This window comes from Ictidomys tridecemlineatus, chromosome 7 (genome assembly GCF_052094955.1).
Source record: "Ictidomys tridecemlineatus isolate mIctTri1 chromosome 7, mIctTri1.hap1, whole genome shotgun sequence".
NCBI classification, from domain to species: Eukaryota; Metazoa; Chordata; class Mammalia; order Rodentia; family Sciuridae; genus Ictidomys; species Ictidomys tridecemlineatus.
The window spans coordinates 128,363,364-128,391,129 of record NC_135483.1 but is presented as its reverse complement, the minus strand read 5'-3'; the positions used below and the strand labels follow the sequence as shown (position 1 = coordinate 128,391,129).

Sequence of the window (27,766 nt, the reverse complement as noted above, 5' to 3'; positions counted from 1 at the left end):
ATTGTCTCCATCTGCCCATTTCTCTTTTGCACACCTACTGTCTTGCTTGCATTTATGTATATCATACTCAGCAGGTTGCATTATAATGTGTGGGTACACATTTGTCTCTCCACTAAGGTGATAAGCTACTGGAGGGTAAATATCATATCACAGTCATCTGTATGTTGTGGAATAAGCAGGAGATATGTAAAATGCTTTCAGTACCTAGGTAAACAGATGAACTAAGACTTAGTTGGTGGTTTTCTTGATATAGTTGCATTATGACTTAATTCAGTTATGGTATTTGACTTTTGTTATTATTTCCCGCAGTTACTTAAAGAAGAATTAAAACAAAATAATAATGTCATGTTTGATCTTGATTGTAATCTCTTAAAAATAAATTTCAAAAGTAAAAGCAAGGAGAAAACAGTTGTATTTCTCTTCCACTTAAGGCATATGTACTTGCTTTAATAATGGTGGTATTTTATAAAGTATGTTTGTTAAATATGTATTATAAAGCATTTATTTTATATAAAAATAGATAATTTCCATGATCTTATTCTGAGTCAAGTTTCCCAATATCATTAACTTTACTTTTTTAAAAATATATTTTTTTATATATTTGTTGATGGATCTTTATTTTATTTATTTTTCTATATGAGGTGTTGAAATTTGAGCTCAGTGCCTCATACATGCTAGGCAAGCACTCTATCACTGAGCCACAACCCCTAACTTTACTTTTGACTTCGGTGCTTTTCATGTTGGTAGGAGATTCTTATTCTAGCAAGCAAGTCCTATATGTGAGGTAAAAGTTCATGATTGGCAAAGGTCTCACACTATAGTATAACTCAAAACACAAAAATAAAATTATATAGACTTTATCACCATACTTCTCCTATAAAAACAACTATATCAGACCCATTTACCCTTAAAAAATCACCTTTAGTAGAGAGAAAATGTTTGAGCCCATTGGAAATTGTTTTGAAAATTTGCATAACTTGAAATAGGATAAAAAGGAAAGCCAATATTAGGGAGCTTTAATTATGGTGTTCACTGATGCAAGTTCAAATTAAAAAGAAGACACTGGGAAAAGTGTTTGTTTTTTAATCGTGGCTGTTCCACATTTCCCTTTGTGTGTCTTAAGCTATTCTTGTGATAGATAGAAGAAACATATACACATCATTATGGAAAGTTTCTGTTGGCTGACTTGGAATGACACAAAGATGATGGAAGTGAGGAACACTTTAGTAATAAAGATCATAATGTCTTAAAACATTATAAGGACTGAAAATTGAACAAAAAGAATCCCAATATAATTTTCAGCGTTATTCTAGAGTGTAGGCTAATTTCATTACATATTCAGTAAATTTAAAACTAATATCAATAAGAGATATGTAAGGGAAATGGCTAGATTTGTGGAGAATTTAAGGACTGCAAGCAAATCCATAGTTTAAGCTTTATCAGTGTTTGTCAACCTTTCAAAATCCAAACCCCATTAAATATTATTATGTCTTACCAGAATACTCTTTTTGAGAAACTCAGACCTACAGAAAATAAGGACCAATAATGACATTCAATTTTTCTTGGGTAATTTAGTATGTTTTAGGAAATATGTTAGGTACTTTACATGCTTTATCTCATTTAATCCTTACAATGTAGGTATCACTGCGTATCAGTTTATGAAATTCTTGAGTCTCAGAAGATTAAAATTATTTACAGAAGATAAGTAAGGTAGTTTGGGTGGATCAAGGATTTGCACCTGTCTCCTGTGCATCATGACCTTGGAAATGAGCAACTTTTTCTTTATCCCATAGGGTTGCATTCATACCTCCTGTGATCTAATTGATACAAACTTGCTAGCCAAAAAAAAAAAAAAAAAAAAAAAAAGAAAGAAAAGAAAAGGCAAAGCCTATGAATCTTAAAAATATTCTGAACTAAGGACACTAGAAAAGATTTACAAATGTAAAAATTATGTTTAATATTTAAATTTATAAAATTTTATTTAAAATGTAATGGGCTTACTCAAACTATATCCCTTGAGGACTCTGATATACTTTCCCAGGAGCACTTACTCCCTTGTTTCATTCTGGTACCACAAAGAACCCTGTATTTTTATGTGATCATGTCTAGATGATATATTAATCTATGCAGTGCAACCACCTGCAGACAGATCAGCCTGGTAAAGGGTATTTCTTAGCCTTAAGTACAGGTCCTCACCCTTCCAGGATGATTTTAGGTAGAGAATCAGATCCTAAGAACACCAAAAATTATCCATAGCTTCCCTCTTCTGGCAATTTATATGCTCCATTATTGCTTTCTGGATTCTGAAAATATAAGATAAGCTGGATGGGTTTTTTAGTGCTACATTTTTGGTTAAAGAGTTCTTTTCTGAAAAAAAAAATCTGGTTTGACTTCATAACATACCCATCCTACATGTACAATTGCAAATGTGATCTTAAAATATTTCTGACAAAAACTGCCTGCAGGGAAAACAGACATTGAGGTGCCACTTACAATAATAGCACAACTTCTTTATACATGTAAACAAAAACAAAACCCCTGTCTCATGTAAGTTAATAGTAGAAGGTGATGGTGTGTATGTGTGTGTACACGTGTGTGTAAATGAAATACTATGCAGCCATGAAAATAATAAAACCACTTAGATATATCTTTAAAAAAGTGTTAAGCAAAGAAAAATCCCACAATATAAAATGTTAAATATACTATTATCACAACTACATAAAATAACGTAATCAAGGACTAGAAACTCATTTGCAAAAAATGAAAATTATCATTGTTTGAAAGTATTGCAATTGTTGCTATTTTCTTATGTTTTAGTATTGTTCTTTAATAATAATAATAGATTGAAGCAGGTTTGATTGACTGCCATAATCAAGGAATATAGATAGTATTTTTAGATGCCCAGTTAGGGTTGGTTATTATTTTACTCTAAAAATGACTGTATTTTTAAAACACAGTAAAAGGTCATAAAGATTTATTACTCTTATTAGTATGTAAAAATGAAATAAAGCTTTACTCGAGTTTCCTTTGTTCAGAATCTTATCATTTCTGAACTTTTAAAATAGCTTCCTTATTGGTCTGGTTTTTGCCTAATCTCCTTTTCATCTTCCATTTCTATTGCTCATCCCACCCCAGGTCCTTCCTCTATCTTGCTGCCTTGGGAATCTTTCTGAAACACCACTCTGAGCAGGTGAGGTCAGCTTGGTGTCCTTTGGTGTCCTTTAGTAGCTTCCTGGTGTTGGTTCTCTCTCCATGAAGTAGTGCCGGGACTTCGTGTGCTGCCTTTGTTCTTGCTATTACTTCTGCCTGAGCTTAGCAAGTACCCAGTCCATGTTAGGAATTTAGCACAAGGTCTGAATCAATTAATAGATGAACAAAAGCACATTAGATTGCTTCCACTTATTTCTTAAACTTATATGTATGTTAGTAACTGTAAAAATATTGATTGAGATATGTCTATTTCAGATTTAAATTGGAATCTGATATAAAATCTTTTCTCAATGAAGAGAACATTGGAAATGAATATCTTTGTGATATTATGAATTCTGGTAAGCTTTTTAAATCCTATATTTAAAGGCAAATTTTATTTTGAAGAATGAAAATGAGCTACTCACTTCATGCTCTTTTAATATTTTAAGAGTTGTTTTTTCTAAATGAATAAAAAAAAATCAGCACTCTTATCATTTGTTCTTTAAGAAACTTAAGATAATAATGTATTTCCTCGATTCAACCTTGTTTTTACTACAGAACAAGAGTTATCAGAACAATGGAGCACATATCTTAAAAATGTGATAAGTCCTATTCTGCAGCTGAGAACAGATCTAAAGTATAGGCAACATAACATTTCACAGAGTTCACATGCCCATAAGGAGTTTAATTCAGTGACTGTACTGGAAGAGGTCAGTATGTTACCTTTGTTTTTGATAATGTAATATTTCATTTTTGCCCTTACTAGAATAATTTGAAATAAGAAATAAACATGTGAATTGTGTATTTAAGTAGAAAGGTTATTCAATATCTTAAACATGTGCTGAATCTGCCCAGGAACCCTCATTTCTCATAACTGATCTCCTTGCTTTCCTTTTTGCCCTTCCTCCCAGTGCATTCTGGGATCTAGTTGTTCTGATGTTGAAATTCCAGAGGCTTCTTCTGCCCTTGAAGTCTTCCTTCTCATCTGACCCCCTTCCAGCTTCTTTATTCACATCTCCTTCCTGATCTGTACCTTTCTACAGAAACTCAGTACCATAGATTCTGGCCATCTTTTTGTGCCTCCCACATTATCAGGCTCATTCCTATTTCAAGGACTTTACATCATCTGTTTCCTCTATCTGGTTGATGGTACTTTCTGTCATTTAGTTCTTGACTTAAATGTCTTTCCTCTGAGAAGCTACTGTCACTTCCCACCACAGCACCCTGTTTTTATATTACTTCCTGTTACTGCTTTCTTAAGTAAGTAATTCTTAGTTTGTTGACTGCACACCCCCTCAGTACAGCATAAGATCTATTGTTGTGCTAAATATGAGGTTTTAAAATGATTTTTCTCTCTCTACTTTTCAGTTATTCTGTAGTTTTATACTGCAATAATAGTACTTTAAATCTATACCTCACTGCGGACTATAGGCAAGGATACAAGGAAAGGAAGGGATGATTTAAGTAGAAAAAATTCTGTTCTCTGCCTTACAATTAATAAAATGTAAATGTGGGTGTGGGGTAGCTTCAATTTTTGGGAGATAAGTGTCTGGAAGTCTCATTGAGATTCATTTGTCTGATGAGCACTGCCATATGGGCAACTCTGATTTTCTGTAACAGGTCCTCAAAAGGATTTTCTCTTATCTAACTTTCTATCATTTCTTGGCTTTTGAGAATAATTCTTGTGTCCTTACATAAAAATACTGGATAACTTGTAATAATGTGAGTACTACTTGTACAACACATCCTCTAGGTTGACTTTGTGAAGAAACAATTGAAAGCTGTCTTTGAAAGACTTAGACTGGAGCAACAGGAAATAGAAAGCGATCTTTCAGGCTGGAATATAAAAGTAAGTGTGATGAAGCTAGTAATTTATTTGTCTATCATTTTGTCACTTATGTTAAATAAAGTAATCACATAATTTGTTTTCAGATACTGGATTATTGTTCAGAAGAGAAAACTAATCTTAGTGAACTACCCATGGAATTAGAAACTTTGGAATGTCCATACCCTGATTTGAAATCTTCAATTCTCAAAGAGTTCTATAACTTTACAGAGAAATATCAAAAGAAACTTCAAGATTTTGATGTACAGTTAGAAAATATAAACAGGTGACTTGATAAAACTACTTGAATTCTGTAGATTTTTTATACTAAATTTTAATTTTTGTTCATAGTCGCTATACTTCTGATTTACTATTGCATAGTTACTATGTGATGGGAAGTTAACAATAAATGTTTAGATTGGTTATTTGTTGAATGGAGAGGGTTTTCCCAAAATAATTATCTTGATATAAAGATTTTAAAGATTTTTATAAGGTTAAAAGATGACAATAATCTACTTTTTAGCCTTCTTTCCTGTACAAGTTAGTTTTCAAATAGGAATTTTCAGTGACTATTAATTTTCATTTAAATATATAAAGCTCTTCTATAGTGGAAATTTACAAATTAGCACTAATAATTGATTATAATTAAAAATATATTAATGAAATTATGTTACTTGTAATTAACTGTGATTTTGTCCTGTGATGACGTAGAGTATGTTTTCAAATTTTTAAAAAACTTTTCCTGTAAATGTCAATTTTTTTTAAAAGAAATAGTCTTTTGGTTGCATCTTGAGAAGGATGTTTCTCTTTGGAGTGGCAAACGTAATTTTCAGGAATTTGAAGTTCAGTTCTGGCTGAATTTCTCTAGTGTCTTCTATATTATAATTCACATAAAGAGAGAAATCCAGATATGCTTCCCTGAGTAGGATTGATTGTTGGTCTTAGGTCCTGTCTGTACATGATGTCTCTGGGAGACATTTTGTAGAAAAAAAATGCTTTCCCTTCTATGATATCAGTGTCAATTTTTTTCCTTAAAGAATTTATATTTAAAAAGAAAGGAAAACTACAGAAAGGACACATGGAGGAAATTAAAAATAATAGAGGTTCTTAACTTTGAAATGGAAGGTGATAAATATAACAAATATGTGTATTTTCTATATCTAATTAATCGCTGAGAATACAGATCTTTATATGAAACTGCTGGTGTTTAGAAATAGACAATAAGGAAAATTTTAATTCCTCCCAAGTAGAGTTCTGTGCTTTGGTAGCTCCCCAATCCAAACTCTTGGGTTACATCTGTTACTTATCTCAGCACAATAGAGCCCATCCAAGGTGAAGTCTGGGCCTTTCCTTACCTTAGCTTCCTTTTTACACCTCTGTGGCAATGTTCCTGTGTTCCTCTCCATCAGCATCTATTGTTCTTCTGGGAACTCCTCCTTCTCTACCTCTCTCCCTTGTTTTTCTTCTTCCCACCTGGCAATAAAGCTGAAAAATAAATTAATAATGTATCATGTACACTTGTTGATTGATGAGTTTATTACCCTTTAATTGGAATTCAGTCACAGTGAAGTATTAGCTAAACCATATACTTAGATTAAGTTTCTAATTATAAAATGAATATCCTCTCCCAGTTCCCCATCCCAACCTTGTTACAGAGATTTCAGAACTCATTAGGAAAGAAGTGCAGTGTTTTTGTTTGGTGGGGAAAAGGCATTCTGAATAGGCTGATTAGCTGTGACTTGAAGAAGGTTAATCTTTGTCCTTTAAAAGCCTGTGACTTTTCCTTCAAGATGGCACCTTATCCTCATGAGAAAGCTGGCTGAGTTTGTGGTATCTCTAGATTAGCAGATCCTAAATATGGAGATATTTTCTTCAGGAGCCTGAGATGGCTTCCTTATAGTAAGATCTGTTCTTCCCACCACACTTTCATTCTTTTTTAAAAATCTTAACTCAATTTCTGTTCTTCCTTCATATGTAATCCTATGACAATCAAAAAAGTTGGGATTCACAGCTCCTTCAAATTACTAAATATTAAGTAGAAAATTCATTGAATATATTTCACATTGCTAAAGTTTCTGCAGAAGGAAGAAACATTGAGGATAAAATTACTCAGGAAAGCTTGATGAAGGATCTAAAGTTCACTATGGACTTTGAAGAATGGGCAGAGTTAGCATCAGCAGAAAGCAAATAGGGAGGACATTCTAAAAAAGAAGATTAAATAATTAGAATATAAACCTCTTTATATCAAAGTAACTTATAGCTATATTAGTGTCCATAGCATCTAGTACTTTCTACACAACGCATCTTCTAAGTGATTCAGTTGACTTGAAGGTAAAAACAATGAAGGAAATAGTGAAATGGCATGTTCCGGGATGGTAGGAATCTACTTGGGAGGAATATAAGGTTCATAAATTCTAGTTTAATGGTTCTTGCTACATATAATTACCCAAAATACATTTTGCATAATTGATTATGTGTTTTACTTGTTGAATATTTATTGAGTAATCTTTAATGTATAGTGGTCTCTGTTAAGCTCCTTGGTAGGAGATTAGGCAGACATATTAACTTAGAATATGGTTTTACTATGATAATTTGAAATATTTGGGGGAAGAGACATATACATATGTACCCTCACTAAATAAAATTACATGCAAACATTAATTAAAGAAAATATGAATATGCTGGCAGTGAATAATAAAGCTTCAATCAAAACTTAATGAGTTTTCAGGAATAAGTTTCCTTGAGGTGAAAGAGAGTAAAAGAATAATTTGAATAAAGATAGAGGTGTTTGGCATCAGTATTCTGACACTGGTGAGCAGTGTTGCATATAAATACACTGTTCTAACTAGCAAAATGAATTACATGTTCAATTATAATATTAATTGCAATTTTGATTTGTCAGGATCCACCTTCATTTTGATATGGTCATTTTCCCTTCTGGTTCTAGCTATTATGTTTTGTGAAAATTCTCACAGATTGCATGCATGTATGTGCACACCAGTGGGAGAGAGCGTGTGCACACTTTAAAAGGGATACTAATCTAGATTATTGCTTTAAGCCAGAGTGACACTGGAGTTTTTAATAGTTTGAATCTTTAAAACATCCATCATTTGATACAATTATTACCCAGGGTCCATAGTTTACATTAGGATCACAATCCTTCCATCCCTAGTTATTTTTCATTTTCAAACTTTGTTATTACATGATTTATTTCTATAAAGTAGTGTGGTGGAGCCTATTAAATCACACAGCACATATCCTTTGTCTGAATAGTTTCTATATTTCAAGAATGTATCATAAAAATATATTTAAGTATATAAACAGATTTATTTTATTTATTTATTGCAATAGAAAAGATTGAGCAAAACCCTTAATAAAGGCTAGTTTTATAGATTTTTATACATCTATACAATGTATTATTCTACTGGTAAAAAAAGTTTTAAAACTTTGCTGATCTGGAACAATATGCAAGGGTACGTGAGGTATAGAGTTAAGCAAGCAAAATAATTTTCAATTCATATTGTGTGAAAGGGGGGAAATAGACATATACACACTCTCACACACACCTATATTTGCTCTTGTAGGTCTTAAAGAATGTGCAAAGAGAGATAACATTCATTGCTTTTGGTGAGGGGAACCAGGTGCTGGAGGATGGGGTGTGAGGAAGAATTTTCATTGTATTTCCCTTTTCTTGTACTTTTAGAATTTTGAACCCTATGAATATATTTTAAGTTCTAAAACAAAGAATTTTTAAAGGAAAAAAGTTGACAAGGGCAAAGATTGAACACCAAAGAGGAAAAGACTGGCAACATATCAGATACAAAATATTAAAATTCCTAATATATAAAGGCAGTTTGTAAATTCATTGAACACTGAGCAGTCAAAAGGCAAAGGGGGCAAAGGAGAAGAGGGTATTTAGTCATATTCTCAAAAATTATTTATTAAGCATATATTGGCATAACATAGATAAAAATCTCTATACTCATGAAGCAAGTGGAAAATGTGAAAGTGTAAACATAGTACCTAAATTAGGGTAAGACAGAAAGGGCTGGAGTTGCAGAGGGCAGATTGCAATATTTTGGATATAGACCTGGTTGAGAAAGTGACATTGAATTGAAGTCATGAAATAAGTTGAAGGATTGCATCATGAAGATATTTGGAGTAAATCCATCCTATTCAGTATTTACCAAGGTGGGAATTTGCCTGGCAGGAAATGAGTGACAGACAGGAGAGTAGTGGAAGATGGAGTCAAAGAGGTAACAGTGAGGAGTAGGTTCTTTATTTATTTTTGCTGTTTGTGTGTGTGTGTGTTGCCAGGTATCACACCCAGGAACTTGTGCATGCTTAGTTCAGTGTTAAGCACTGAACTATATCCCCAACCTCAGAGACAGGATATTTAGAGCCTGTAGCTCTAAAATCTTTTTAAAACTTTGGATTATACTCTGAGTGATATGGGAAACTACTGGAAGGTGTTGAGCCAAAGTGAACAGTAGCAAAACCTGGCTTACGTTGTAGCAGAAGCAGTTTGGCAGTTGCTGTGTTTAAAATAGATTGCGATAGAGAAGTGTATAGCACAAGAAAAGACTGAACATTTAGGAAATTATTAAAGTAATCCAGGAAAGACAGTGGTAGCCTGAGTGGAGGAGTAGAAGTGGTGAGAAATAGTCAGCTTTTGATGTATTTTAAAGGTAGAATCAACACCATCTTCTGAAAGATTTCATGAGTCATGTGAGAAAAAGAGAGAGCCAGAATAGTCCAATGTAGTTGCTTATTTGAGTTGAGCAACTAGAACAATGGAGTTGCCATTCAATGAGGTAAGGAAGACTATGAGTAAGTGGGCTTTGGCTGTTGGGAAGATCAGTTATTTTGGGTTGGACATATTGAGTTTGGGGTGCTGTTAGGTGTCCATGAAGATATTTTGTGGGGGCAGTTGGCTTTGTGTGCTTGGCATTTAGGAAGGAGATCTGGACTGGAATTACATATTTGTGAGTCATTGGCAGGAGATGGGATGTAGTCAAGAGAGGAAAGAGAAGGTCAAAAATGGATCCCTTGGACCTGCCAATATTACAGTGTCCAGGAGAAGAGAGAGAATCAAAAAAGGACACTGAGATGTAAGCCAGAAAAGAGTTTTGGAAGGCAGGTAAAGAGGAAGTGGTCCACAGTATTAGCAGAGCTGGTGACTCCTGAATAAATGCTACATATAAGTTAAATAAAAGAGAATCATAAGTAACTGTTGGTTCTAAATGGAGAACCTTGGTGGTCATTTTTATTAAAAAGTAAAAGCAAATGCTTAATTGGAGCAGATTTGGGTGAATAGGAGAAGAGAGATAGAAGACAATGTGTATAGACAATTGTTTTTCTGTGTGAAGGACAAAAGAGAATCAAAGTCAATTATGTTATTTCCTTTTTAAATTTTAATTAGTTTTTTCTTGATTTTAAATGGGAGAAGTAGGGTATGTTTGATGCTGATGAGAATAATCCAGTAAGTGATAAACCTTGGTGATACAGAAGAGAGGGGAATTGCTGAATAATATCCTGGAGCTGAAGATGGTTGGGTTTTAGTTCTAAAGAGGAGGAATAAGCACAGATGATTTGTGTACCATAGAAACTGGTGGGATACCGAGTAATATGATGCTGATGTTGGAAGATGAATAGATAGCATGATGACAGTTTGTGGAATTCTGGGTGATAATCTAAATACAAATGACTAAGAATCTTATGAAATTCTTTTCTCATCAAAAAATGAAAATGAAAGCAATATTTAGATTCCTACGTGTAAAATGGTAAAACATAAATATATTTAGGGTTAAAATGGTATGAAAGAAATGGGCATTTTTATCTATTATTGGCATATAAATTTTTGGAAAGCTGTCTGATACTATGTCAAAAAATTTTTGTAAATGGGAATTATATTTGTCTCCTTAGAAGTGGCATTAAGGAATAATAATAGGAGTGAAATATTTGGTTTCAAAAGTGTTTAACATTAATTATTATTTTTTTAGTGGTAGCAAAATCTCTGAAACTATTTTAATAGTCAACAAATAGAGGAAATCGGCATCAAGTGTGATATATGCTCACCATATAATACCACACTGACATTTCTAATCTGAAATAATTTTCAGTGATACAGATAGTTGCAACATGTTGCTATGTAATTAAAAAGCAGGCCTCAAAATAGTTCCAATAACATGTATTCTCTTTGTTTTCTTTCCTTCTGAAAATATTACATCTGTATTGATACAATCACACAAAAAAGACATGTAAACATCTGCCCCAGTAAATAATAACGATAGTTATCCTCAGGTGGTGAAATAATTAAAGTTTTGCCCATTCTATTTTATAAAGGAAAAAAAATAGGCTTTTTAAAAATGTAAGCTAAAGGTTAAAGAGGAGACAATTGACATTCAATGAGTGTCTACTTCATGACATGACAAGTACATCTGATTTTAATCTTTAAGTTATGCTATTTAAAAAACTCTATTTTACAGATGAAGATACTACAGTTTCTTAGCCGGTAAATAGTTCAGAATTGAGTCTTTTGTGCCCATTTGAATAGAAAGCTTTCCCCTTATACCATGTTGCTTCAAGAATTTACATGTGGGGCTAGGGATATAACTTAGTTGGTAGAGTGCTTGCCTAGCGATTACAAGGCCCTGGGTTCAATCCCCAGTACCACCAAATAAAGAAAAAATTTACATGTGTCAAGATGCTGATAAACAAATTTGAATACTGGATAAATGCCGTGTAATGGAAACATGAATCGTGTGTAATTTTTAAGTAGCTATGTTAAAAATTTGAATAAAAAGGTGAAATTTATGTTAAAATTCATTTTATTTAATTTAGTATTTCCTAAATGTTATAATTCAACATACAATCAATATTTTAAAAATTTTAAGGAGGTATTTTACATTCTCTCTCTCTCTCTTTCTGTACAAGTCTTTGGAATCTGCTCTGTATTTTATACTTAAAACACATCTTCCTCTGGACTAGTCATGTTTCAGCCCACATGTGGTTAGTAGCTGGAACCTCATATAACACAGCTTTAAAGGAGGTACATATTTACTATAACACATTTTTTAAAAAATTGATACCATTGAACCTCTTCCTTTATTCATTGTTTTTGCAAAGCTATTTGGATTCTGTTTGGTCTGTATTTCATTAGTAACATGAAGACAAGTTTAATTGCTTGTTTTAGACTCAGATGAGATTGTGGCTTTAATTTCCTAACATTTGGATGCATTAATCATATAGATGAGACATAATTGTCTGATGCTCCATTTAGCTATGTCAGATTGAAGTCAATATGTGGAAAATGCTGTAGAGTAATAACAAGTAATTTCTGCTCTATTGTTGATAGATATATTAAATTTTATAATGTTCATTTATAATTAATATTCTATTATTTTATGAGATCTGAATCTGAATGCTATTTAAAATCCACAATAATTTTAATAATTTTGACCTTTTGTATCTACAGTGCCAATAACCATAGTTTCATGTTTTTTCAGCTAAATTCTTTCAGAACATTTCATTTTTTTTCTCTTGATACAAAAAATTACATTATTAGAGAAAATATTTTTTAAAAATTAAGGGCAATCAAAGAGAAGCTGAAATTTAATATGAATTTCCAGTACTCAGAAATATTTTTTAAAAAATTAAAGGCAAGCAAAGAGAAGAAACTGAAAGTTAATATAAATTCCTAATACCCAAAGATATCTTCTGATAAAATTTTGTATATTTCAAACATATGTATGTTGTTTATAAAATTATTATATATATGATGGTTTTCCTGTTATGAATCATATTCTATGCTATTCCCTTTTTTCAATATGTGCTTACTAAGCTTCATCTATCCATTAGATCATCTATTAAATTTTCTTTTACAACATATTTTTTATTAGATGCATATTATTACCATGTGTTTTTATACCACATAAATTTAACCCATTTCCTGTTATTGAACTGTTTTTTATTCTATATTATGTGCTTCTTTAAACTAATTGGGAGCTGGGCACTGTGGTATATAATTGTAATTCTAGCAACTCAGGAGGCTTAGGCAGAATTACAAGTTTAAGACCCTATCTCAAAACAAACAAACAAAAAACAAAACAAAACAAAGATAAAGAAAAGGACTGAGGATATAGCTCATGGTAAAGCACCCCTACATTCAATCCTCAGTAGCAATCATAAAAAGAAAAGCCTTGGAAAAGACCACTTTGACATGGTATTTTGAATAATTCTGAAAATTATTCCCTTGTAATGAGTTCCTAGTGCTAGAATCACTGACTGAAAGGGCATGAAAAATTCTAAGGGCTTTGAGATTTTTGTTAAATTGCCTTCTAGAAAAGTAAAAGCAATTTATATTTTCACCAGTAGGCTTTATATTATTTGGTTCACTTTTTAAATTTGGTGATCAGGGCATTGCATATTGCTATCATGTGTATATATCATCAGAATCTTGTTCATGTTCTCTTTCTCTTTTCCCATATTTACCCACATAGTATAGCTCTCTGAATATTCTCATGTGGAAATTTTACCAAAAGGGAAATAAATAGGTGCATAATAAATCTGGCTCTTCCCTTGTTTCAATGGAAACCATGTACCCTATTGCTAATAAAAATGAAATGGGCAAAAGCCAACATCAAAAGGCAACACTCAAGAGACAGTGTGTGGCTCCATGCAAGTTTTTTCCTAATTTAAAATAAACAAATGCTTACACATATGGCCAGCTTGATGAATAGGAAAGGAAGAAAGAAAAGGAAAGAACCATCATAGATAACTGACATATACTTACTTTGTGAGGGCACAACACGTTAAACTTTGAAGCCTTAATTACTAGGTGGAATTTTTTCACTGAAAATGTACAATCAGAATTGCTGGAAAGTTTTAGTGCCTGGGTATTTCCAGTCTCAGGTACTTTATTTCTGGTCTGATTGTATCCCAAGAGTGATTAATAAATGGAGAAGTTCTCAGAAAAAGGAGAATATTTAGTTGATCTTCCAGTGTTCAATTAGTAACATTAGGTATATAACTCAACCATCATCCTCCATCACTCCATCTCCCATTTTCCTTTCAGACATTTCAACATGGTTGTCCAAATTGATGTGTCAGTGTGTATACTTGTTTGGGGGATTGGTAATAATTGTAGATAATAACTTCTTTTTTGTTATGTGGCTTTAATAGCTTTGTTTCAAATTGAATCTGTAGATTTTTTTGTAATATGGTCATTTTAACAATATTAATTGTACCTATATTCTGTATAATGAAGGGAATTTCCTTCCCTCTTCCATGCAATTCCCATTCTCCCTCCTTTTCCCTCCCACCTCTCTTCCCTATCTAGAAGTAATTTTCTACACAGAATACAGGTATGACGATGTGAGGGAAAAAAAAGAAAAAAGAAGAAGAAGTGGGTCACATTATATTGGGTAGAGAGAAGTGATGGGAGGGGAGGGGGGAAGAGGGAATGGAAGGACAACAGAATAAAATAGACATTATTATTGCTGTAGGTATATACGTGACTGTATGACCAATGTAATTCTGCAACCTGTACACTCAGAAAAATGAGAAATTATATCCCATCTGATTCAAATGTATGATATGTCAAGATCATTGTACTGTCATGTGTAACTAATTAAAACAAATAAAATAATTGTTATCAAGTATAAAAAAATTGTACCTATAAATGAACATGTTTTTTTCATCTCCTAAGGTCTTTAATTTTTCTCTTCACTGTTTTATAGTTTTCAATGTAAAGGTGTCTCAACTCCATAGTTAGACTTATTCCCAAGTATTTATTTTCTTTTTGAGGCTATTGTAAAGGAAATAGCTTTCTTGATTTCTCAGTTGATTAATTATTGGAGTTTAAGATATCTATTGATTTTTATGTGTTGATTTTTAATCTGCAACTTTGCTGAATTTATCAGCTCCAGAAAGCTTATGGAGGAGTTTTTTTTTTTTTGGTTTTTATGGGGGGGATGAGAGGGGAGTGTCTTCTAAGTATGTGATAATGTCATAAGTAAGCAGAGATAGCTTGACTTCTTTTCCTATTTGTTTTACTTTAATTTCCTTCTGCCTGATTTCTCTGGTGAAAGTTTTAAGAACTATATTGAATAGGAATTATGAGGATGGCCATTCACTTGATCATGCTCTATAATATTCTTAATGCATTTTGGATATGGTTTACTAATTTTTTTAAAAAATTAAAAATTAAAAACACTATATCACAAAGTCTTAGAAAAAGAAGAACAAAATAACAACAAAAGTAGTAGAAGACAGGAAATAATTAAAATCAGAGCTGAAATCAATGAAATGGAAACAAAAGAAACAATTGAAAAAAATTGACAAAACAAAAAGTTTGTTCTTGGAAAAAATAAATAAAATTGATAAACCCTTAGCCATGCTAACAAAGAGAAGGAGAGAGAAAACTCAAATTACTAACATACATGATGAAAAAGGAAATATCACAACCGACACTATAGAAATACAGAAGATAATTAGAAATTATTTTGAAAACTTGTGCTCTAATAAAATAGATAATATTGAAGGCATCAAAAATTTCTAGAGTCATATGATTTGCCCAAATTGAATCAGGATGATATACACAATTTAAACAGATCAATTTCAAGTGATGAAATAGAAGATGCCATCAGAAGCCTCCCAACCAAGAAAAGCCCAGGACCAGATGGATACACAGCTGAGTTCTTCAAGACCTATAAAGAAGAACTAATATGTATACTCTTTAAACTATTTTGTGAAATAGAAAATGAGGGAGCATTTCCAAACTCATTCTATGAGGCCAGTATCATCCTGATTCCAAAATCAGGCAAAAACACATCAAAGAAAGAAAACTGCAGACCAATATCTCTAACGAATATAGATGCAAAAATTCTCAATAAAATACTGGCAAATCGAATACAAAAACATATCAAAAATAGTGCATCACAATCAAGTGGGGTTCATCCCAGGGATTTAACATACATGAATCAATAAATGTAATTCATCATATCAATAGACTTAAATGTAAGAATCATATGATCATCACAATAGATGCAGAAAAAGCATTTGATAAATTACCACACCCCTTCATGTTGAAAACACTAGAAAAACTAGGGACAACAGGAACATACCTCAACATTGTAAAAGCTAGCTATGCTAAGCCCCAGGCCAACATCATTCTAAATGGAGAAAAAATTGAAGGAATTTCCTCTAAAAACTGGAACAAGAAAAGGATGCCCCTTTTTACCATTTCTTTTTAACATAGTTCTTGAAACACTGGCCAGAGCAATTAGGCAGATGAAAGAATTTAAAAGGATATAGATAGGAAAAGAAGAACTCAAATTAGCACTATTTGCTGACGATATGATTCTATACCTAGAACGCCCAAAAATTCCACAAGAAAACTTCTAGAACTAGTAAATTAATTCAGCAAGGTAGCAAGATAAAAAAGCAACACCTATAAATCAAAGGCATTTCTGTATATCAGTGACAAATTCTCTGAAAGGGAAATGAGAAAAACTACCCCATTTACAATAGCCTCAAAAAAAAAAAAAACCCTTGTGATTCAACATAACAAAAGAGGTGAAAGCCCTCTGCAATGAAAACTACAGAACACTAAAGAAAGAAGTTAAAGAAGACTTTAGAAGATGGAAAGATCTACCTTGCTCTTGTATAGGCAAAATTAATATTGTCAAGATGACCATACTACCAAAAGCACTATACAGATTTAATGCATTCCTCATACAAATAAAAAAAAAGCAGTCATGAAATTCATCTGAAAAAATAAGAGATCTACAATAGCTAAAGCAATTCATAGCAAGAATTAAACAATTCTACAGAGCAATAGTAACAAACACAGCATGATATTGGCACTAAAATAGACTGGTAGACCAAATGGTACAGAGTAGAGGACACAGAGACTAACTCACATAATTACAGTTATCTTATATTAGACAAAGGTGCCAAAAACATACATTGGGGAAAAGATAGCTTCTTCAACAAATGGTGGTAGGAAAACTGGAAATCCATATGCAACAAAATGAAATTAAACCCCTATTTCTCACTATTCACAAAACTCAACTCAAAGTGGATCAAGAACCTAGGAGAAGGACCTAGAAGAAGAAGTAGGCCCAAATCTTCATCATGTCGGCTTAGACCCCAACTTCTTTATTAAGACTCCTATAGTGCAAGAAGGAAAATCAAGAGTCAATAAATGGGATGAATTCAAACTAAAAAGCTTCTTCTCAGCAAAAGAAATGATCAGTGAGGTGAATAGAGAGCCTACATCTTGGGAGCAAATTTTTACCACTTGCACATCAGATAGAGCACTAATCTCTAGAATATACAAAAACTCAAAAAGGTAAACACCAAAATACCAAAAACCCAATCAATGAAGTGGCCAAGGAACTGAACAGACACCTATCAGAAGATGATATACAATCAATCAACAAATATATGAAAAAATGTTCAACATTTCTAGCAATTAAGAGAAATGCAAATCAAATAAAATCATCTCACTCCAGTCTGAATGACAGCTGTCAAGAATACAAACAACAATAAGTGTTGGTGAGGATGTGGGGAAAAAGGCCCATTCATTCATTGTTGGTGGGACTGCAAATTGGTGCAACCGCTCTGGAAAGAAGTATGGAGATTCCTTGGGAAACTGGAAATGGACCCACAATTTGACCCAGCTATCCCACTCCTCCCTCTATACCCAAAGTACTTAAGAACTGCATTCTACAGGGACACAGTCACATCAAAGTTTATAGCAGCACAATTCACAATAGCTAAACTGTGGAACCAACCTACATGTCCTTCAGTAGATAAATGGAAAAAGAAATTGTGGTATACACACACAATGAAATATTACTCATCAATAAAATAGAATGAAATCATGGTATTTGCAGGTAAATGGATGGCGTTGGAGAATGTAATGCTAAATGAAGTTAGCCAATTACAAAATAACAAATACCAAATGTTTTCTCTGATATAAAAAGGCTGATTCATAGTGGGGTTGGGATGGGGAGCATGGGAGGATTAGATGAACTCTAGATAGGGCAAATGGATGGGAGGCAGTGGGAGGGAGCCTGGGGGTAAAAATGATAGTGGAATGAGATGGACATCATTACCCTAAGAACATGTGTGAAAACATAAATAGTGTGAATATACTTTTTATACAACCAGAGATATGAAAAAAAATGCACTCTATATGTGTTATATGAATTGTAATGCATTCTGCTGTCATATATAACACATTAGAATAAAAATATTAAAAAAAATTAAATTTAATCTTTTTTTTTTAAAAAAATTTGTTTTTATGTGCTGCTGAGGATTGAACCCAGTGCCTCACTCCTTGTATTTCATTGCTAGTTGCCAGTCTGTTTATGTTTTCTATGTCCTCTTGATTCAATTTTAGAAGGTCATATGTTTTTAGAAATGTATATGTTTTTTAAGGGTTTTCCTACTGGAAATAAAAATAGTTACTAATGATCCTCTCCATTGCTGTGATACCTGTGATGATTTTCCTCTTTGTGATATAATTTTCTTAATTTGGGTCTTCTCTCCTTTTATTTGGTTAGTTTGGCTAAGGAATCATCAATGTTGTTTATCTTTTCAGAGAACCAACTCTTTGTATAATTGATCATTTGTATTGTTTGATTAATCTCTACTTCATTAATTATTTATTTCCTTCAACTGGTTTGGAGTTGATTTGTTCTCGTTTTTGAAGGGTCTTGAGATGTATCATTGTATAGTTTGGTGTCTTTCTGATTTTCTTATATAGGCACTCATTGCTATAAACTTTTCTCTTAGAACTACATTTATAGTGCCCAGAAATTCTAGTATATTGTATACTTCTCATTTGATTCTAAAAATTTTTAAATTTCTCCTCTGATTTTTTTCTTTATGTATTCATCATTCAAAAATATGTTATTTAATCTTTATGTATTTACATAGTGTCTGTGTTTTTTTGGTGGGTGTTGAGTTCTAATTTATGTTCATTGTTATCAAATAAGATGCAAGGAATTGTTTCACTTTTTAAATTTGTTGAGAGTTGCTTTGTTGCCTAAAATATGGTCTATTTTGGAGAAGTTTTAGTGAGCACCTGAGAAAAAGTAAATTCAGCAGTTGTTGGATGAAATATTCTTTATATATGTGTTAGTTCTATTTTGGTTTATAACATTTTTTAGCTGTGAAGAGTCTTTGCTGAGTTTATTACTGAAAGAAGTTTGTTGAAGTCACCTAGTATTTTTTTTTTGGTACCAGAGATTGAACCCAGGGATGCTTTACCCATTCTGCCACATTCCCAGCCCTTTTTATTTTTTATTTTGAGACAGGGTCTCACTAAGTTGTTCAGGATCTTGCTAAGTTTCTGAGGCTAGATTCAAACTTGTGATCCTCATATCTCAGCCTCCCAAGTTGTAGTGAGGTTAATCTGAATCTTTAAATCGAATAGTGTCAGTTTTCTGTATTTGGGTGCATGTATCTTTGAAGCATAGGTATTTACTGTCATTATATCATTTTGTTAGATTGTTCCTTTACCAGTATGTCTCTTCTGCTTAATTTTGGCTTGAATCTGATTTGTTAGATAGGACAGTAGCTACTCTTGCTCATTTGGAGGCTCCATTTGCTTGATATGTCAATATCCATCCTTTTGCTTTTAGCATGTGGCTGTCTTTGCCTGTAAAATGAGTGTCTTGAAAATTACATATAAGTGGGTCTTGTTAAATTCATTCTATCAGACTTTGTCTTTTAGAGTTGAGACTAATCACACTAAATGTTATAGAAATATGTTAATTAATCCTGCATATTTGCTTATTTATAATGTTTAATTTGCTTCTGTTTTTCATTTGCTTAGCTACTCTTCAAAAATGAACTTGTCTAATTGTCAGCTCTGGGATTTCTTTTTGTTTTTTTTCTGTGTGTAATTTTTCTTTCAGGTTTTCTGTAGTGTTGGCTACTGGTCATGAATTCTTTTAGCTTTTGCTTTTCTTGGAAGGTTTTTATTTGTGCTTTGATTCTGAAGGATAGATTTGCTTGATAAAGCAATTTTGATTGATGGTAATGATTTTTCAGGACTTGGACATATTATTCCTAGCCTTCCTGAATTTTAGAGTTTGTGCTGAGAAATCATAAGTAATTCTGATTAGCTTGACTCTAAACATGACTTGATATTTTTCCTAATGAGCCTTTTTACTCCTATCCTTGTTCTTTGTATATTGTAATTTCAATGTGTCATGGAGAGATTCTTTTTCAAATTATTCTATTTTGTGTTCTGAATTCCTCCTATGTCTGGATGCCCATCAAATTCTCTCAGTTTGGAGATTTTTCTTTTCTTTTTTTTCCCTGAAGAAGTTATCATACCATTATTTTTCGTGTCACAATCCTCTTCAATGATTCTTAAAATGTTTCTTTTAATATCATCCCAACGTTCTTATATATTTATGTCATAGTTACTTATTTTCTTTTCTTTAATACTGTCCAAGTATTCAAAGACTATTTTCTCTTCCAGCTCTTAGATTCTATCTTCAGCGCACCTACTCTATTTGACTTTCAAGTGAACATTTAATTTGTTATTTCTTTTATTTCTGTTTATTTCTTTTTCAATATCACCTTATTTATCATTCAAATACTGTACTGACTTTCCTGATTCATTCAGTTGTTTTTCTATGTTCTCTTAGAATTAAATGATCATTTAAAAAATAATTGTTTTAAATTTTTTATCTGGTATTTCATCCACATCAGTATCTTTGAAGTCAGTTTCTGGTAAATTATGAACTTAAGAAAGTATCATGTTACCTTGTTTTTCATATTTCTCAAATTCCTGTGTTGGATTTTATGCATCTATTGGGTGGAATTATCTTTTACTCTTATGTTTGGGCCTTTTTAGGGCACAGCCTTCTCTTGCCAAAACATTCTAGTAGATATGAGGTTGTGGATTTTCAATGTATTTCCAAGTAGGTTTTGTAGTATAGGTTCCCTTCTCATTCTTTGGTGAGGATTAATATATTTTCAAATATATATTATGTCTGAATCTCCAAATTTCTTCACTTTTACCATTCTCTCCTACTTATACTGGTGAGAAGAGAGGTTGAAAGCTATTTCAACAAGCTTTAGTTTTAGATTACTCCAGTTAGCATCTTAATGAGCAACACAAACAGCCCTTGCTCTCTTTAAGGGATACATATTCCAAGAAGAAATGGAAAGAAGGGCAGTCAGACCTGTTCTACTTTTCCTAATGGTCTCAGAAGATGTGGGTCCTTCTTCTAAATCTGGTAATTGTGCTGTAAGTAGCAGTATTTGTGGTTTACACCTGCATGATTGCTCTTCTGACTTAATAACTATACATTCTAAATGGGTATGGGAACAATCTAGATTGAGACCCATTATAGGTATGGTTTCCATAATCTTTATGTTAATTTCCTCTGTTTTTGCTGCAGAAGTAGATGTCCCATAGCTATTCCTTCTTGTGACTTGGTCACTAGTTTGTATTAAATTATCATAGAAGTTTGAGCAAGGCTAGTTTGTGTGTGGAGCAATATGTGGTGTTTGTAGGCTGGGATTACCTCAGCAGTCAAGTCTCTACCCTGTAAACTTGTGGTGTCCTAGGAGATTCACAGCATCCCATAGAAAACAGTGAAACAAATAACAGCAACTACAGAAACACATAATATATAGCATTAAAATAAATCCCCAGTGCCTACTATGATATCTAGAATACTAATTACCACAAAATAAAAAATGGCGGAGTAGCAATTGCTAATAGCAAACATAATGAATAGACATTAACTACTTTTGGCATTAAAATAAACAGGAGGCATCAACTATACCACACACAGTACTAATAACTACAACAACATGAACAGCTGGGACAATATTTGTACAAACCAAATAGTTCTGAAAGATAGTAAAAGTACAATTCATTAAGTCAAAATAAAAGATGATAATAAGATAAAAGAAAGTTTAGGATGTTCAAAATGTAAACCAAGAAAACAGAATAGAAGTAGCAAGTGATTGCTAGAAAGGAGGACAAAAATTGGTAAAAGAAATAAAGTAAGTAGAGAGAGAAAATATCAGAATTTGGCTATTAGCAGGAGAAAAAGAAAAACAAAAATTTTAAAAAATACAAAAATGAACAAAATACTCACCCTCAAAAAACAAGTCACAGAAAAACAACAATCATGAAAAATCCTAAAAATGAGATAAAAGAAATATGTGTTTTTCTATATTTGTATACCTATATATCTAGGAAAACAGGAAAAGATTTCTTATGGGAAATGAAAGAATGGTCTCAATTGAGGTGGTCAACACTGTCAACAAGTATTAATGATCATTATCTATGCCTGACTGCCCTTTCCATTTCTTCTTGGACTATGTGCTTCTCAGAGAGAGCAAAAGCTGCTTGTGTTGCTCACTAAGATGCTGGTGGAGTAACCTAAAACCTAAGCTTATTGAAACAGCTTTCAGCTTCTCTTCTCACCAGTTTAAGAAGGACAGGCCAGATTGATACAACTGTAGAGTTCTAAGTAGGGAGTTCCAATGACTGGTACTCAGCTCTAATTGGGGCTTAAGGACTTGTTGGGTGGTATCTGCTCTAGAGAGATTAGGTCCACATACCCCTAGGGCTGGGCAGATTCTAGTCTCTGCTGGGAGCCTTGATCTCAAGAACTTCTTCAGAATTGTACTCACAGGCCTGGGAAAAGAACCTCTACAAATCTCACGTGCTCCATCACCTATGAACATAGCCTTCCCAGGCTCAATCCCTGATTGTAATCACACTCAGCTATTCCCTGACCCTCTTTCACTGATCATGTGAGTCACCAGAATCAAAGGGAAAGCAAATTGCTTACCTCATATTTCTGACTTGAATTCTACTGGTAATACCTTCTCTGTGCCTATTTCAATCTTATTCTGCTAAGGACACATAAGGCCACACTGAAAGTTCTTGCTGGGATAATATAGCAGTATTTGCTATGATCTTCTGGGCTCCCGTAACAGCCAGCTCTAGTGTGTCCTCCTCAACATGGCTCTGTGCCCTAGCTTTCTACTTTTCCTGTTGAGATACACAGAGCACTTTTAAAACACCAAATCACTCTGCAGCTTTTGGTTCAGCTAAGTTCAGACTGCTTTTCTGTTCTACAGGGTTTTCTGTGCCAAAGTTGTCCATTGTGTCTCTCTATTTGTGTTATCCCTACCCTCTGCAGTAAACTGGCACCACCGTTGCTGCCACAACCAGTCTGGCTCCAGTGTACTCTTTCTTGTCCTTTGTTCAATGTACCCAGATTTCTGAGTCTCAAGAGACTCTGACAGTCTCATATTGTATTTTAGTGAATTCCCTTTTTCATCCACCCACTGAGACGCAATATTCCTGATGCTTGCATCCCAAGCCAAGGAACAAGTGAAAATACAGCCTTCCTCCTATCTGCCATCTTGAATCTTCTTGCCCCCCTCTCCTGCATTTAATATGTTAAAGTAATGTTGGAGCTTCAGTGTGACTAGTTTGTGGTTTGTCTGTGGAACAAAGTTTGCTGTCACTTGGCTGAATTGTGGGCATAGTATAGGAGTAGGGTCTGTATTCTGTGCACTTGTCGTATCCTGATCATCTCCCAGCACATTTTAGTAAAAGCAGGAGTAAGCAATAACAATAATAGTACAATAGTAGCAACCAATATACAGCCTTAAAATAAATGTCCAATGCTTAAAGGACATCTATAACACTTAATGTCACACAAAGAGAAATGGGGTAGTCAGCACTTAACATCAGCAACAATAATAAACAGCTGTATACTAGATCTAGCATTAAACCAGTAGGTGTCAACTGTGCCATCGACCATATTAAAACAACCACAACAACAACGGTTGGGGGCAGAAATTATATAAACTAAAAGGGTAAAGTTACAGTTATTATTACTATTATTATTGTTATTATTATTATTATTATTATTATTATTATTATTATTATTTTGTGTGAGGTGCTGAGGATTGAACCCAGGGCCTTGTACATGTGAGGCAAGCACTCTACCAACTAAGCTATATCCCCAGCCCAAGTTATGGTTTATTAAGTGAAAAGGAAATGTGGTATAAAGGCAAGAGAAAGTTTAAAGTATTTAAAAAGTGAACAAAGGAAACAGGAAAGAGGTAGCAGATGATACCTATAAACAAGAATGTGTAAAAAAATAATGAAAAATGATAAAATAGGGGAAGAGAGAACACGAGTATTTGACTATTAGAGGGGAAAGAAAGGAAAGGAGTAATAAGAGGAACAAAATAAAGGTAAGAACAAACAAATAAAAAATAAAACCAAAACAAACCTGCAAAAGACCCTATCCCTCCATAGTCAAAACAAGGTTAAATAACAAACATGTGAAAGAAAAATGATAAAAATTTTAAAAAACTATATAAATATAAATATGTGTATATATATCCTCAAACCTATCAGCACAGCAAGAACATACACATATACACAGTGGAAAAGGAAGAAAAGAGAGAAAACAATAGGAAAATATTCTTAGTGAAAGATGAAGGCTTGTTGCCACTGACCTGGCCAAAACTGTTGGCAGGATGGATGTTTATTGCCTACCTGTGGTGCCCTTCTTTCTGTTTCATTTTGAGTTATGTACCTTCGAGGGCTAGGATTCCTAAATCTGACCTCTTTCTGTTTCCCACCAAGTTGCAATCTGGTGTGGCCTGGAACCAGATCTGATTGTAGTAACTCTCAGCTTTCTGTCTCACAGTATAAGGTAGGATAGACTGGGGGACAGTTAGAATTTTGTCTGTACAGACTAGGTTGATGTACTCCTAGAGTGGGACTGATGTAGAGATCTAAATGGGAAGTTCCAGTGGTTGGGGTTTAGTCCTAAGCAAACTTTGGAATTTTGTCCAGTAGTATTTACTCCAGAGAAATTAGATCCACATCCCCTATTACAGGGAAGATGCAATGTCTGCAGGAGATCTTGATCTCAGAGACCTCTCCAAAATTCCACTGATAGCTTGGGGGAACTATTCTTCTGCAGGTCTCATATTGTGGATGTGGACTTTCAAGGTTTGGATTTGGAGTGCCTGCAGTTTCTGGCCTCTCCCCAGCTGGTTGCATAAGCTACTAGAAATAAAAAGAATTTAAGCCTCTATCTCCTTAGTATCCCCAGCCTAGATCCCCTTAGACACAATCCTCTTTGGGCTTATTTCAGTCACACTGGGCCAGGCACACTCTGGACCCCACGGCAAGTATTTACTAGGAAAGTATTGCAATAGTTTTTATAAACTCCATAGTTTCCACAGTTGCAAGCTGCCCCAAGTCCACTTGCAAATGGTTTCTGCCTCAACTCTCCATTGCTAGTTGGAGATTCAGAGCACTTTTCAATCATGAGCTTGCCACACTGTCTGTGAGTCAGATCAGATCAGCCTTCCCCTTTGTTCCTCAGGTTCTCCTGTGCCAAATATATTCACAGTGCTTTTCTTTCTTTCTGCCTGTGTTTATCCCTCTCCTCTATAGGGAACCAGTGGCACTAATGCTGCCCCTGGAGGCAAAGCTGTTGTGTCTCTAATGTATTATTTTTTGTTCTATGTTCAAAGCTCCTGAATTTCTGTGCCTTTATGCTTATTTTACTGTCTAGTATTAAATTTCAGTGAATTCACGCGGTCACTCACCTCACTGAGAAGCAATACTCCTCTTGCTTGAGTCTTGAACCACTGAGCAAATGGAAAGTGTGCCCTTCCTTCAATTCACCATCTTTAGAGCATTTTCTGTAGGGTCAATTGCATGGTGGTGAATTTCCTCAGTTTTCCCTTACCTTGGAAAGACTTTATTTCTCCTTAATTTCTGAAGTGTAGCTTCTCTGGGTATATTATTCTTGGTTGGTAATTTTTTGTTTGGTTGTTTTTTAGAACTTTGACTATATCATTGCATTCCCTCCTGCTAGTTTGTACTGGGAAGTCTGCTGTTAGTCTAAATGAGGATTGTTTTACATGTGATTTGATAATTTTCTCTTGTTTTTATAACTTTTTCTTTTTTTTAATTTATTTTTTAGTTCTCGGTGGACACAACATCTTTGTTGGTATGTGGTGCTGAGGATCAAACCCGGGCTGCACGCATGCCAGACGAGCGCGCTACCGCCTGAGCCACATTCCCAGCCCTATAACTTTTTCTTTGTCTTGTCTTTTGACAGTCTATAATAAGCCTCATAGAGGATCCTTTTTGGTCCAATTCATTGGGGACTCTTTGAACCTCCTGGACCTGGTTGTCTGTATCTTTCTCAAATTTTAGAAAAAAAAATTAGCTATTATCTTGTTGAATACGTTTTCTATGACTTTTACTTTCTCTTCTCTTTCCAGAATACCCATAATACAAGGCTTTCTCATTTATTGGTGTCCCATAACTCAAAAGATTTCTTCATTCTTGGTAATTTTTTCCTTTTTTTTCTTTAAGTTTGACATGGCTATTTCAAAAGATCTGTTTTTAATCTCAGACATTCTTTCTTCTACCTGATCTGTTTTGCTATTGAGGTACTCCACTGCATTTCAAATATTCACTTATTAAATCTTTAGCTCCAATATTTCTGATTGGTTTTTTTTATTATGATTTCTATTCTTTGCTGGATTTCCCCTTCTTGTCATAAATTGCCTTCTTAATTTTTAAATTTTTCTATCTATATTTTCCTATATCTTATTAAATTTGCTTAAAATTACTCCAAAAAATTTTTTTTCAGACAGTTCATTCATTTCCTTTTCTTTTAGGTATATTGCTAGAGAGTTACTGTCTCCTTAAAAGGCATATCATGTTAACTTTTTTCATGATTCTGGTGTCTGTATGTTGATATTTGTACATCTGGCAATTCAGTTGCCTCAACCAAGTGTATATGGTAGTTTTTTTTTAATAAATGTATTTCTCCTGGGCATGTGTCCTGGAGTGTTGGTTGGACAGACTGTGTTCCAGATAGATTCTTTTGTGTAATGTCCATGTAGCTTCTTCAGCGCTAATCAACATTGAGATGTGGTGGTATTTTAGTGCCCTGGGTTGCAGAGGTTGTGGTATTTTCCAAATTTTGTTCGGCCAGTTGAGATGTAACTCTTAAGTGGGGTAGATTTTCTGGCAGCTCAAAGTGCAGTATTTCCAGCTACAGGTTTGGGGTTCCCATCAGTTTCTATAGGTCTTATGGGGGTGGTGCCACCTCAGTGGGCCCAGGTGGGTGTAATACACCATGCCTGGTAGCAAATCCAGGTGTTGTCAGTATCTGAGTGTCTCACAAAGGACAGATCTCACCAATGGGCCCACAAACAAAATTTTTTAGTGTCTTAAGGCTACAAAAATTATTTTAAGCTTTTGAGTCAGTGTCCAGGGGTGGCTTCCGATTGCTTCCCAAGGCCAAGGGTGGGTGGCCAAGAACACTGCTTTCTGGGAATGAGAGTGTATGTCACACTTGTGTTCTTAATACATTTGTTTCAGCTACAGTCGAGTATAATGGTGATTATGGAGGCTACATTTTTAGTATTTCAAAGAACTGAAAATTCTGAGTTTTATAGGATGGAAGGGTGAAAGTTATTTATGGAAAGTTTACATTTTTCAAATTTATCTTGAGAAAATCGATTGGAAGGAATGGAAACCACAGCTTGACAGATTTGTGTCCAGAACAGTTGACACTTATTACTTTAACATGAATAATAATTTGAATTTGTTATTAAAATAAAATATGTATATCTGTAAGCAAATATAAGAAAAAATCACTATGGTAAAGATTGTAAAACTTTGACAAGAGTAATTAT

At 33.7% G+C, this 27,766-nt stretch overlaps 1 protein-coding gene across 6 annotated transcripts in view; it reads left to right on the top strand.

Annotated features, from left to right (window-relative positions):
- The window catches only part of Ccdc148 (coiled-coil domain containing 148), a 314,744-nt gene that overhangs the window by 123,796 nt on the left and 163,182 nt on the right, over positions 1-27,766 (top strand). For 4 of the 6 annotated variants that reach the window (XM_040294329.2, XM_040294330.2, XM_040294328.2 and 1 more), the window contains 4 exons: positions 3,466-3,548; positions 3,748-3,899; positions 4,943-5,038; positions 5,122-5,300. In XM_040294329.2, coding sequence (XP_040150263.1) covers positions 3,466-3,548; positions 3,748-3,899; positions 4,943-5,038; positions 5,122-5,300 — 510 coding nt within the window. Of the gene's footprint in view, positions 1-3,135; positions 3,191-3,465; positions 3,549-3,747; positions 3,900-4,942; positions 5,039-5,121; positions 5,305-27,766 lie in introns of those variants that run through there. The other 2 variants (XM_078017451.1, XM_040294332.2) reach the window with 2 other exon arrangements.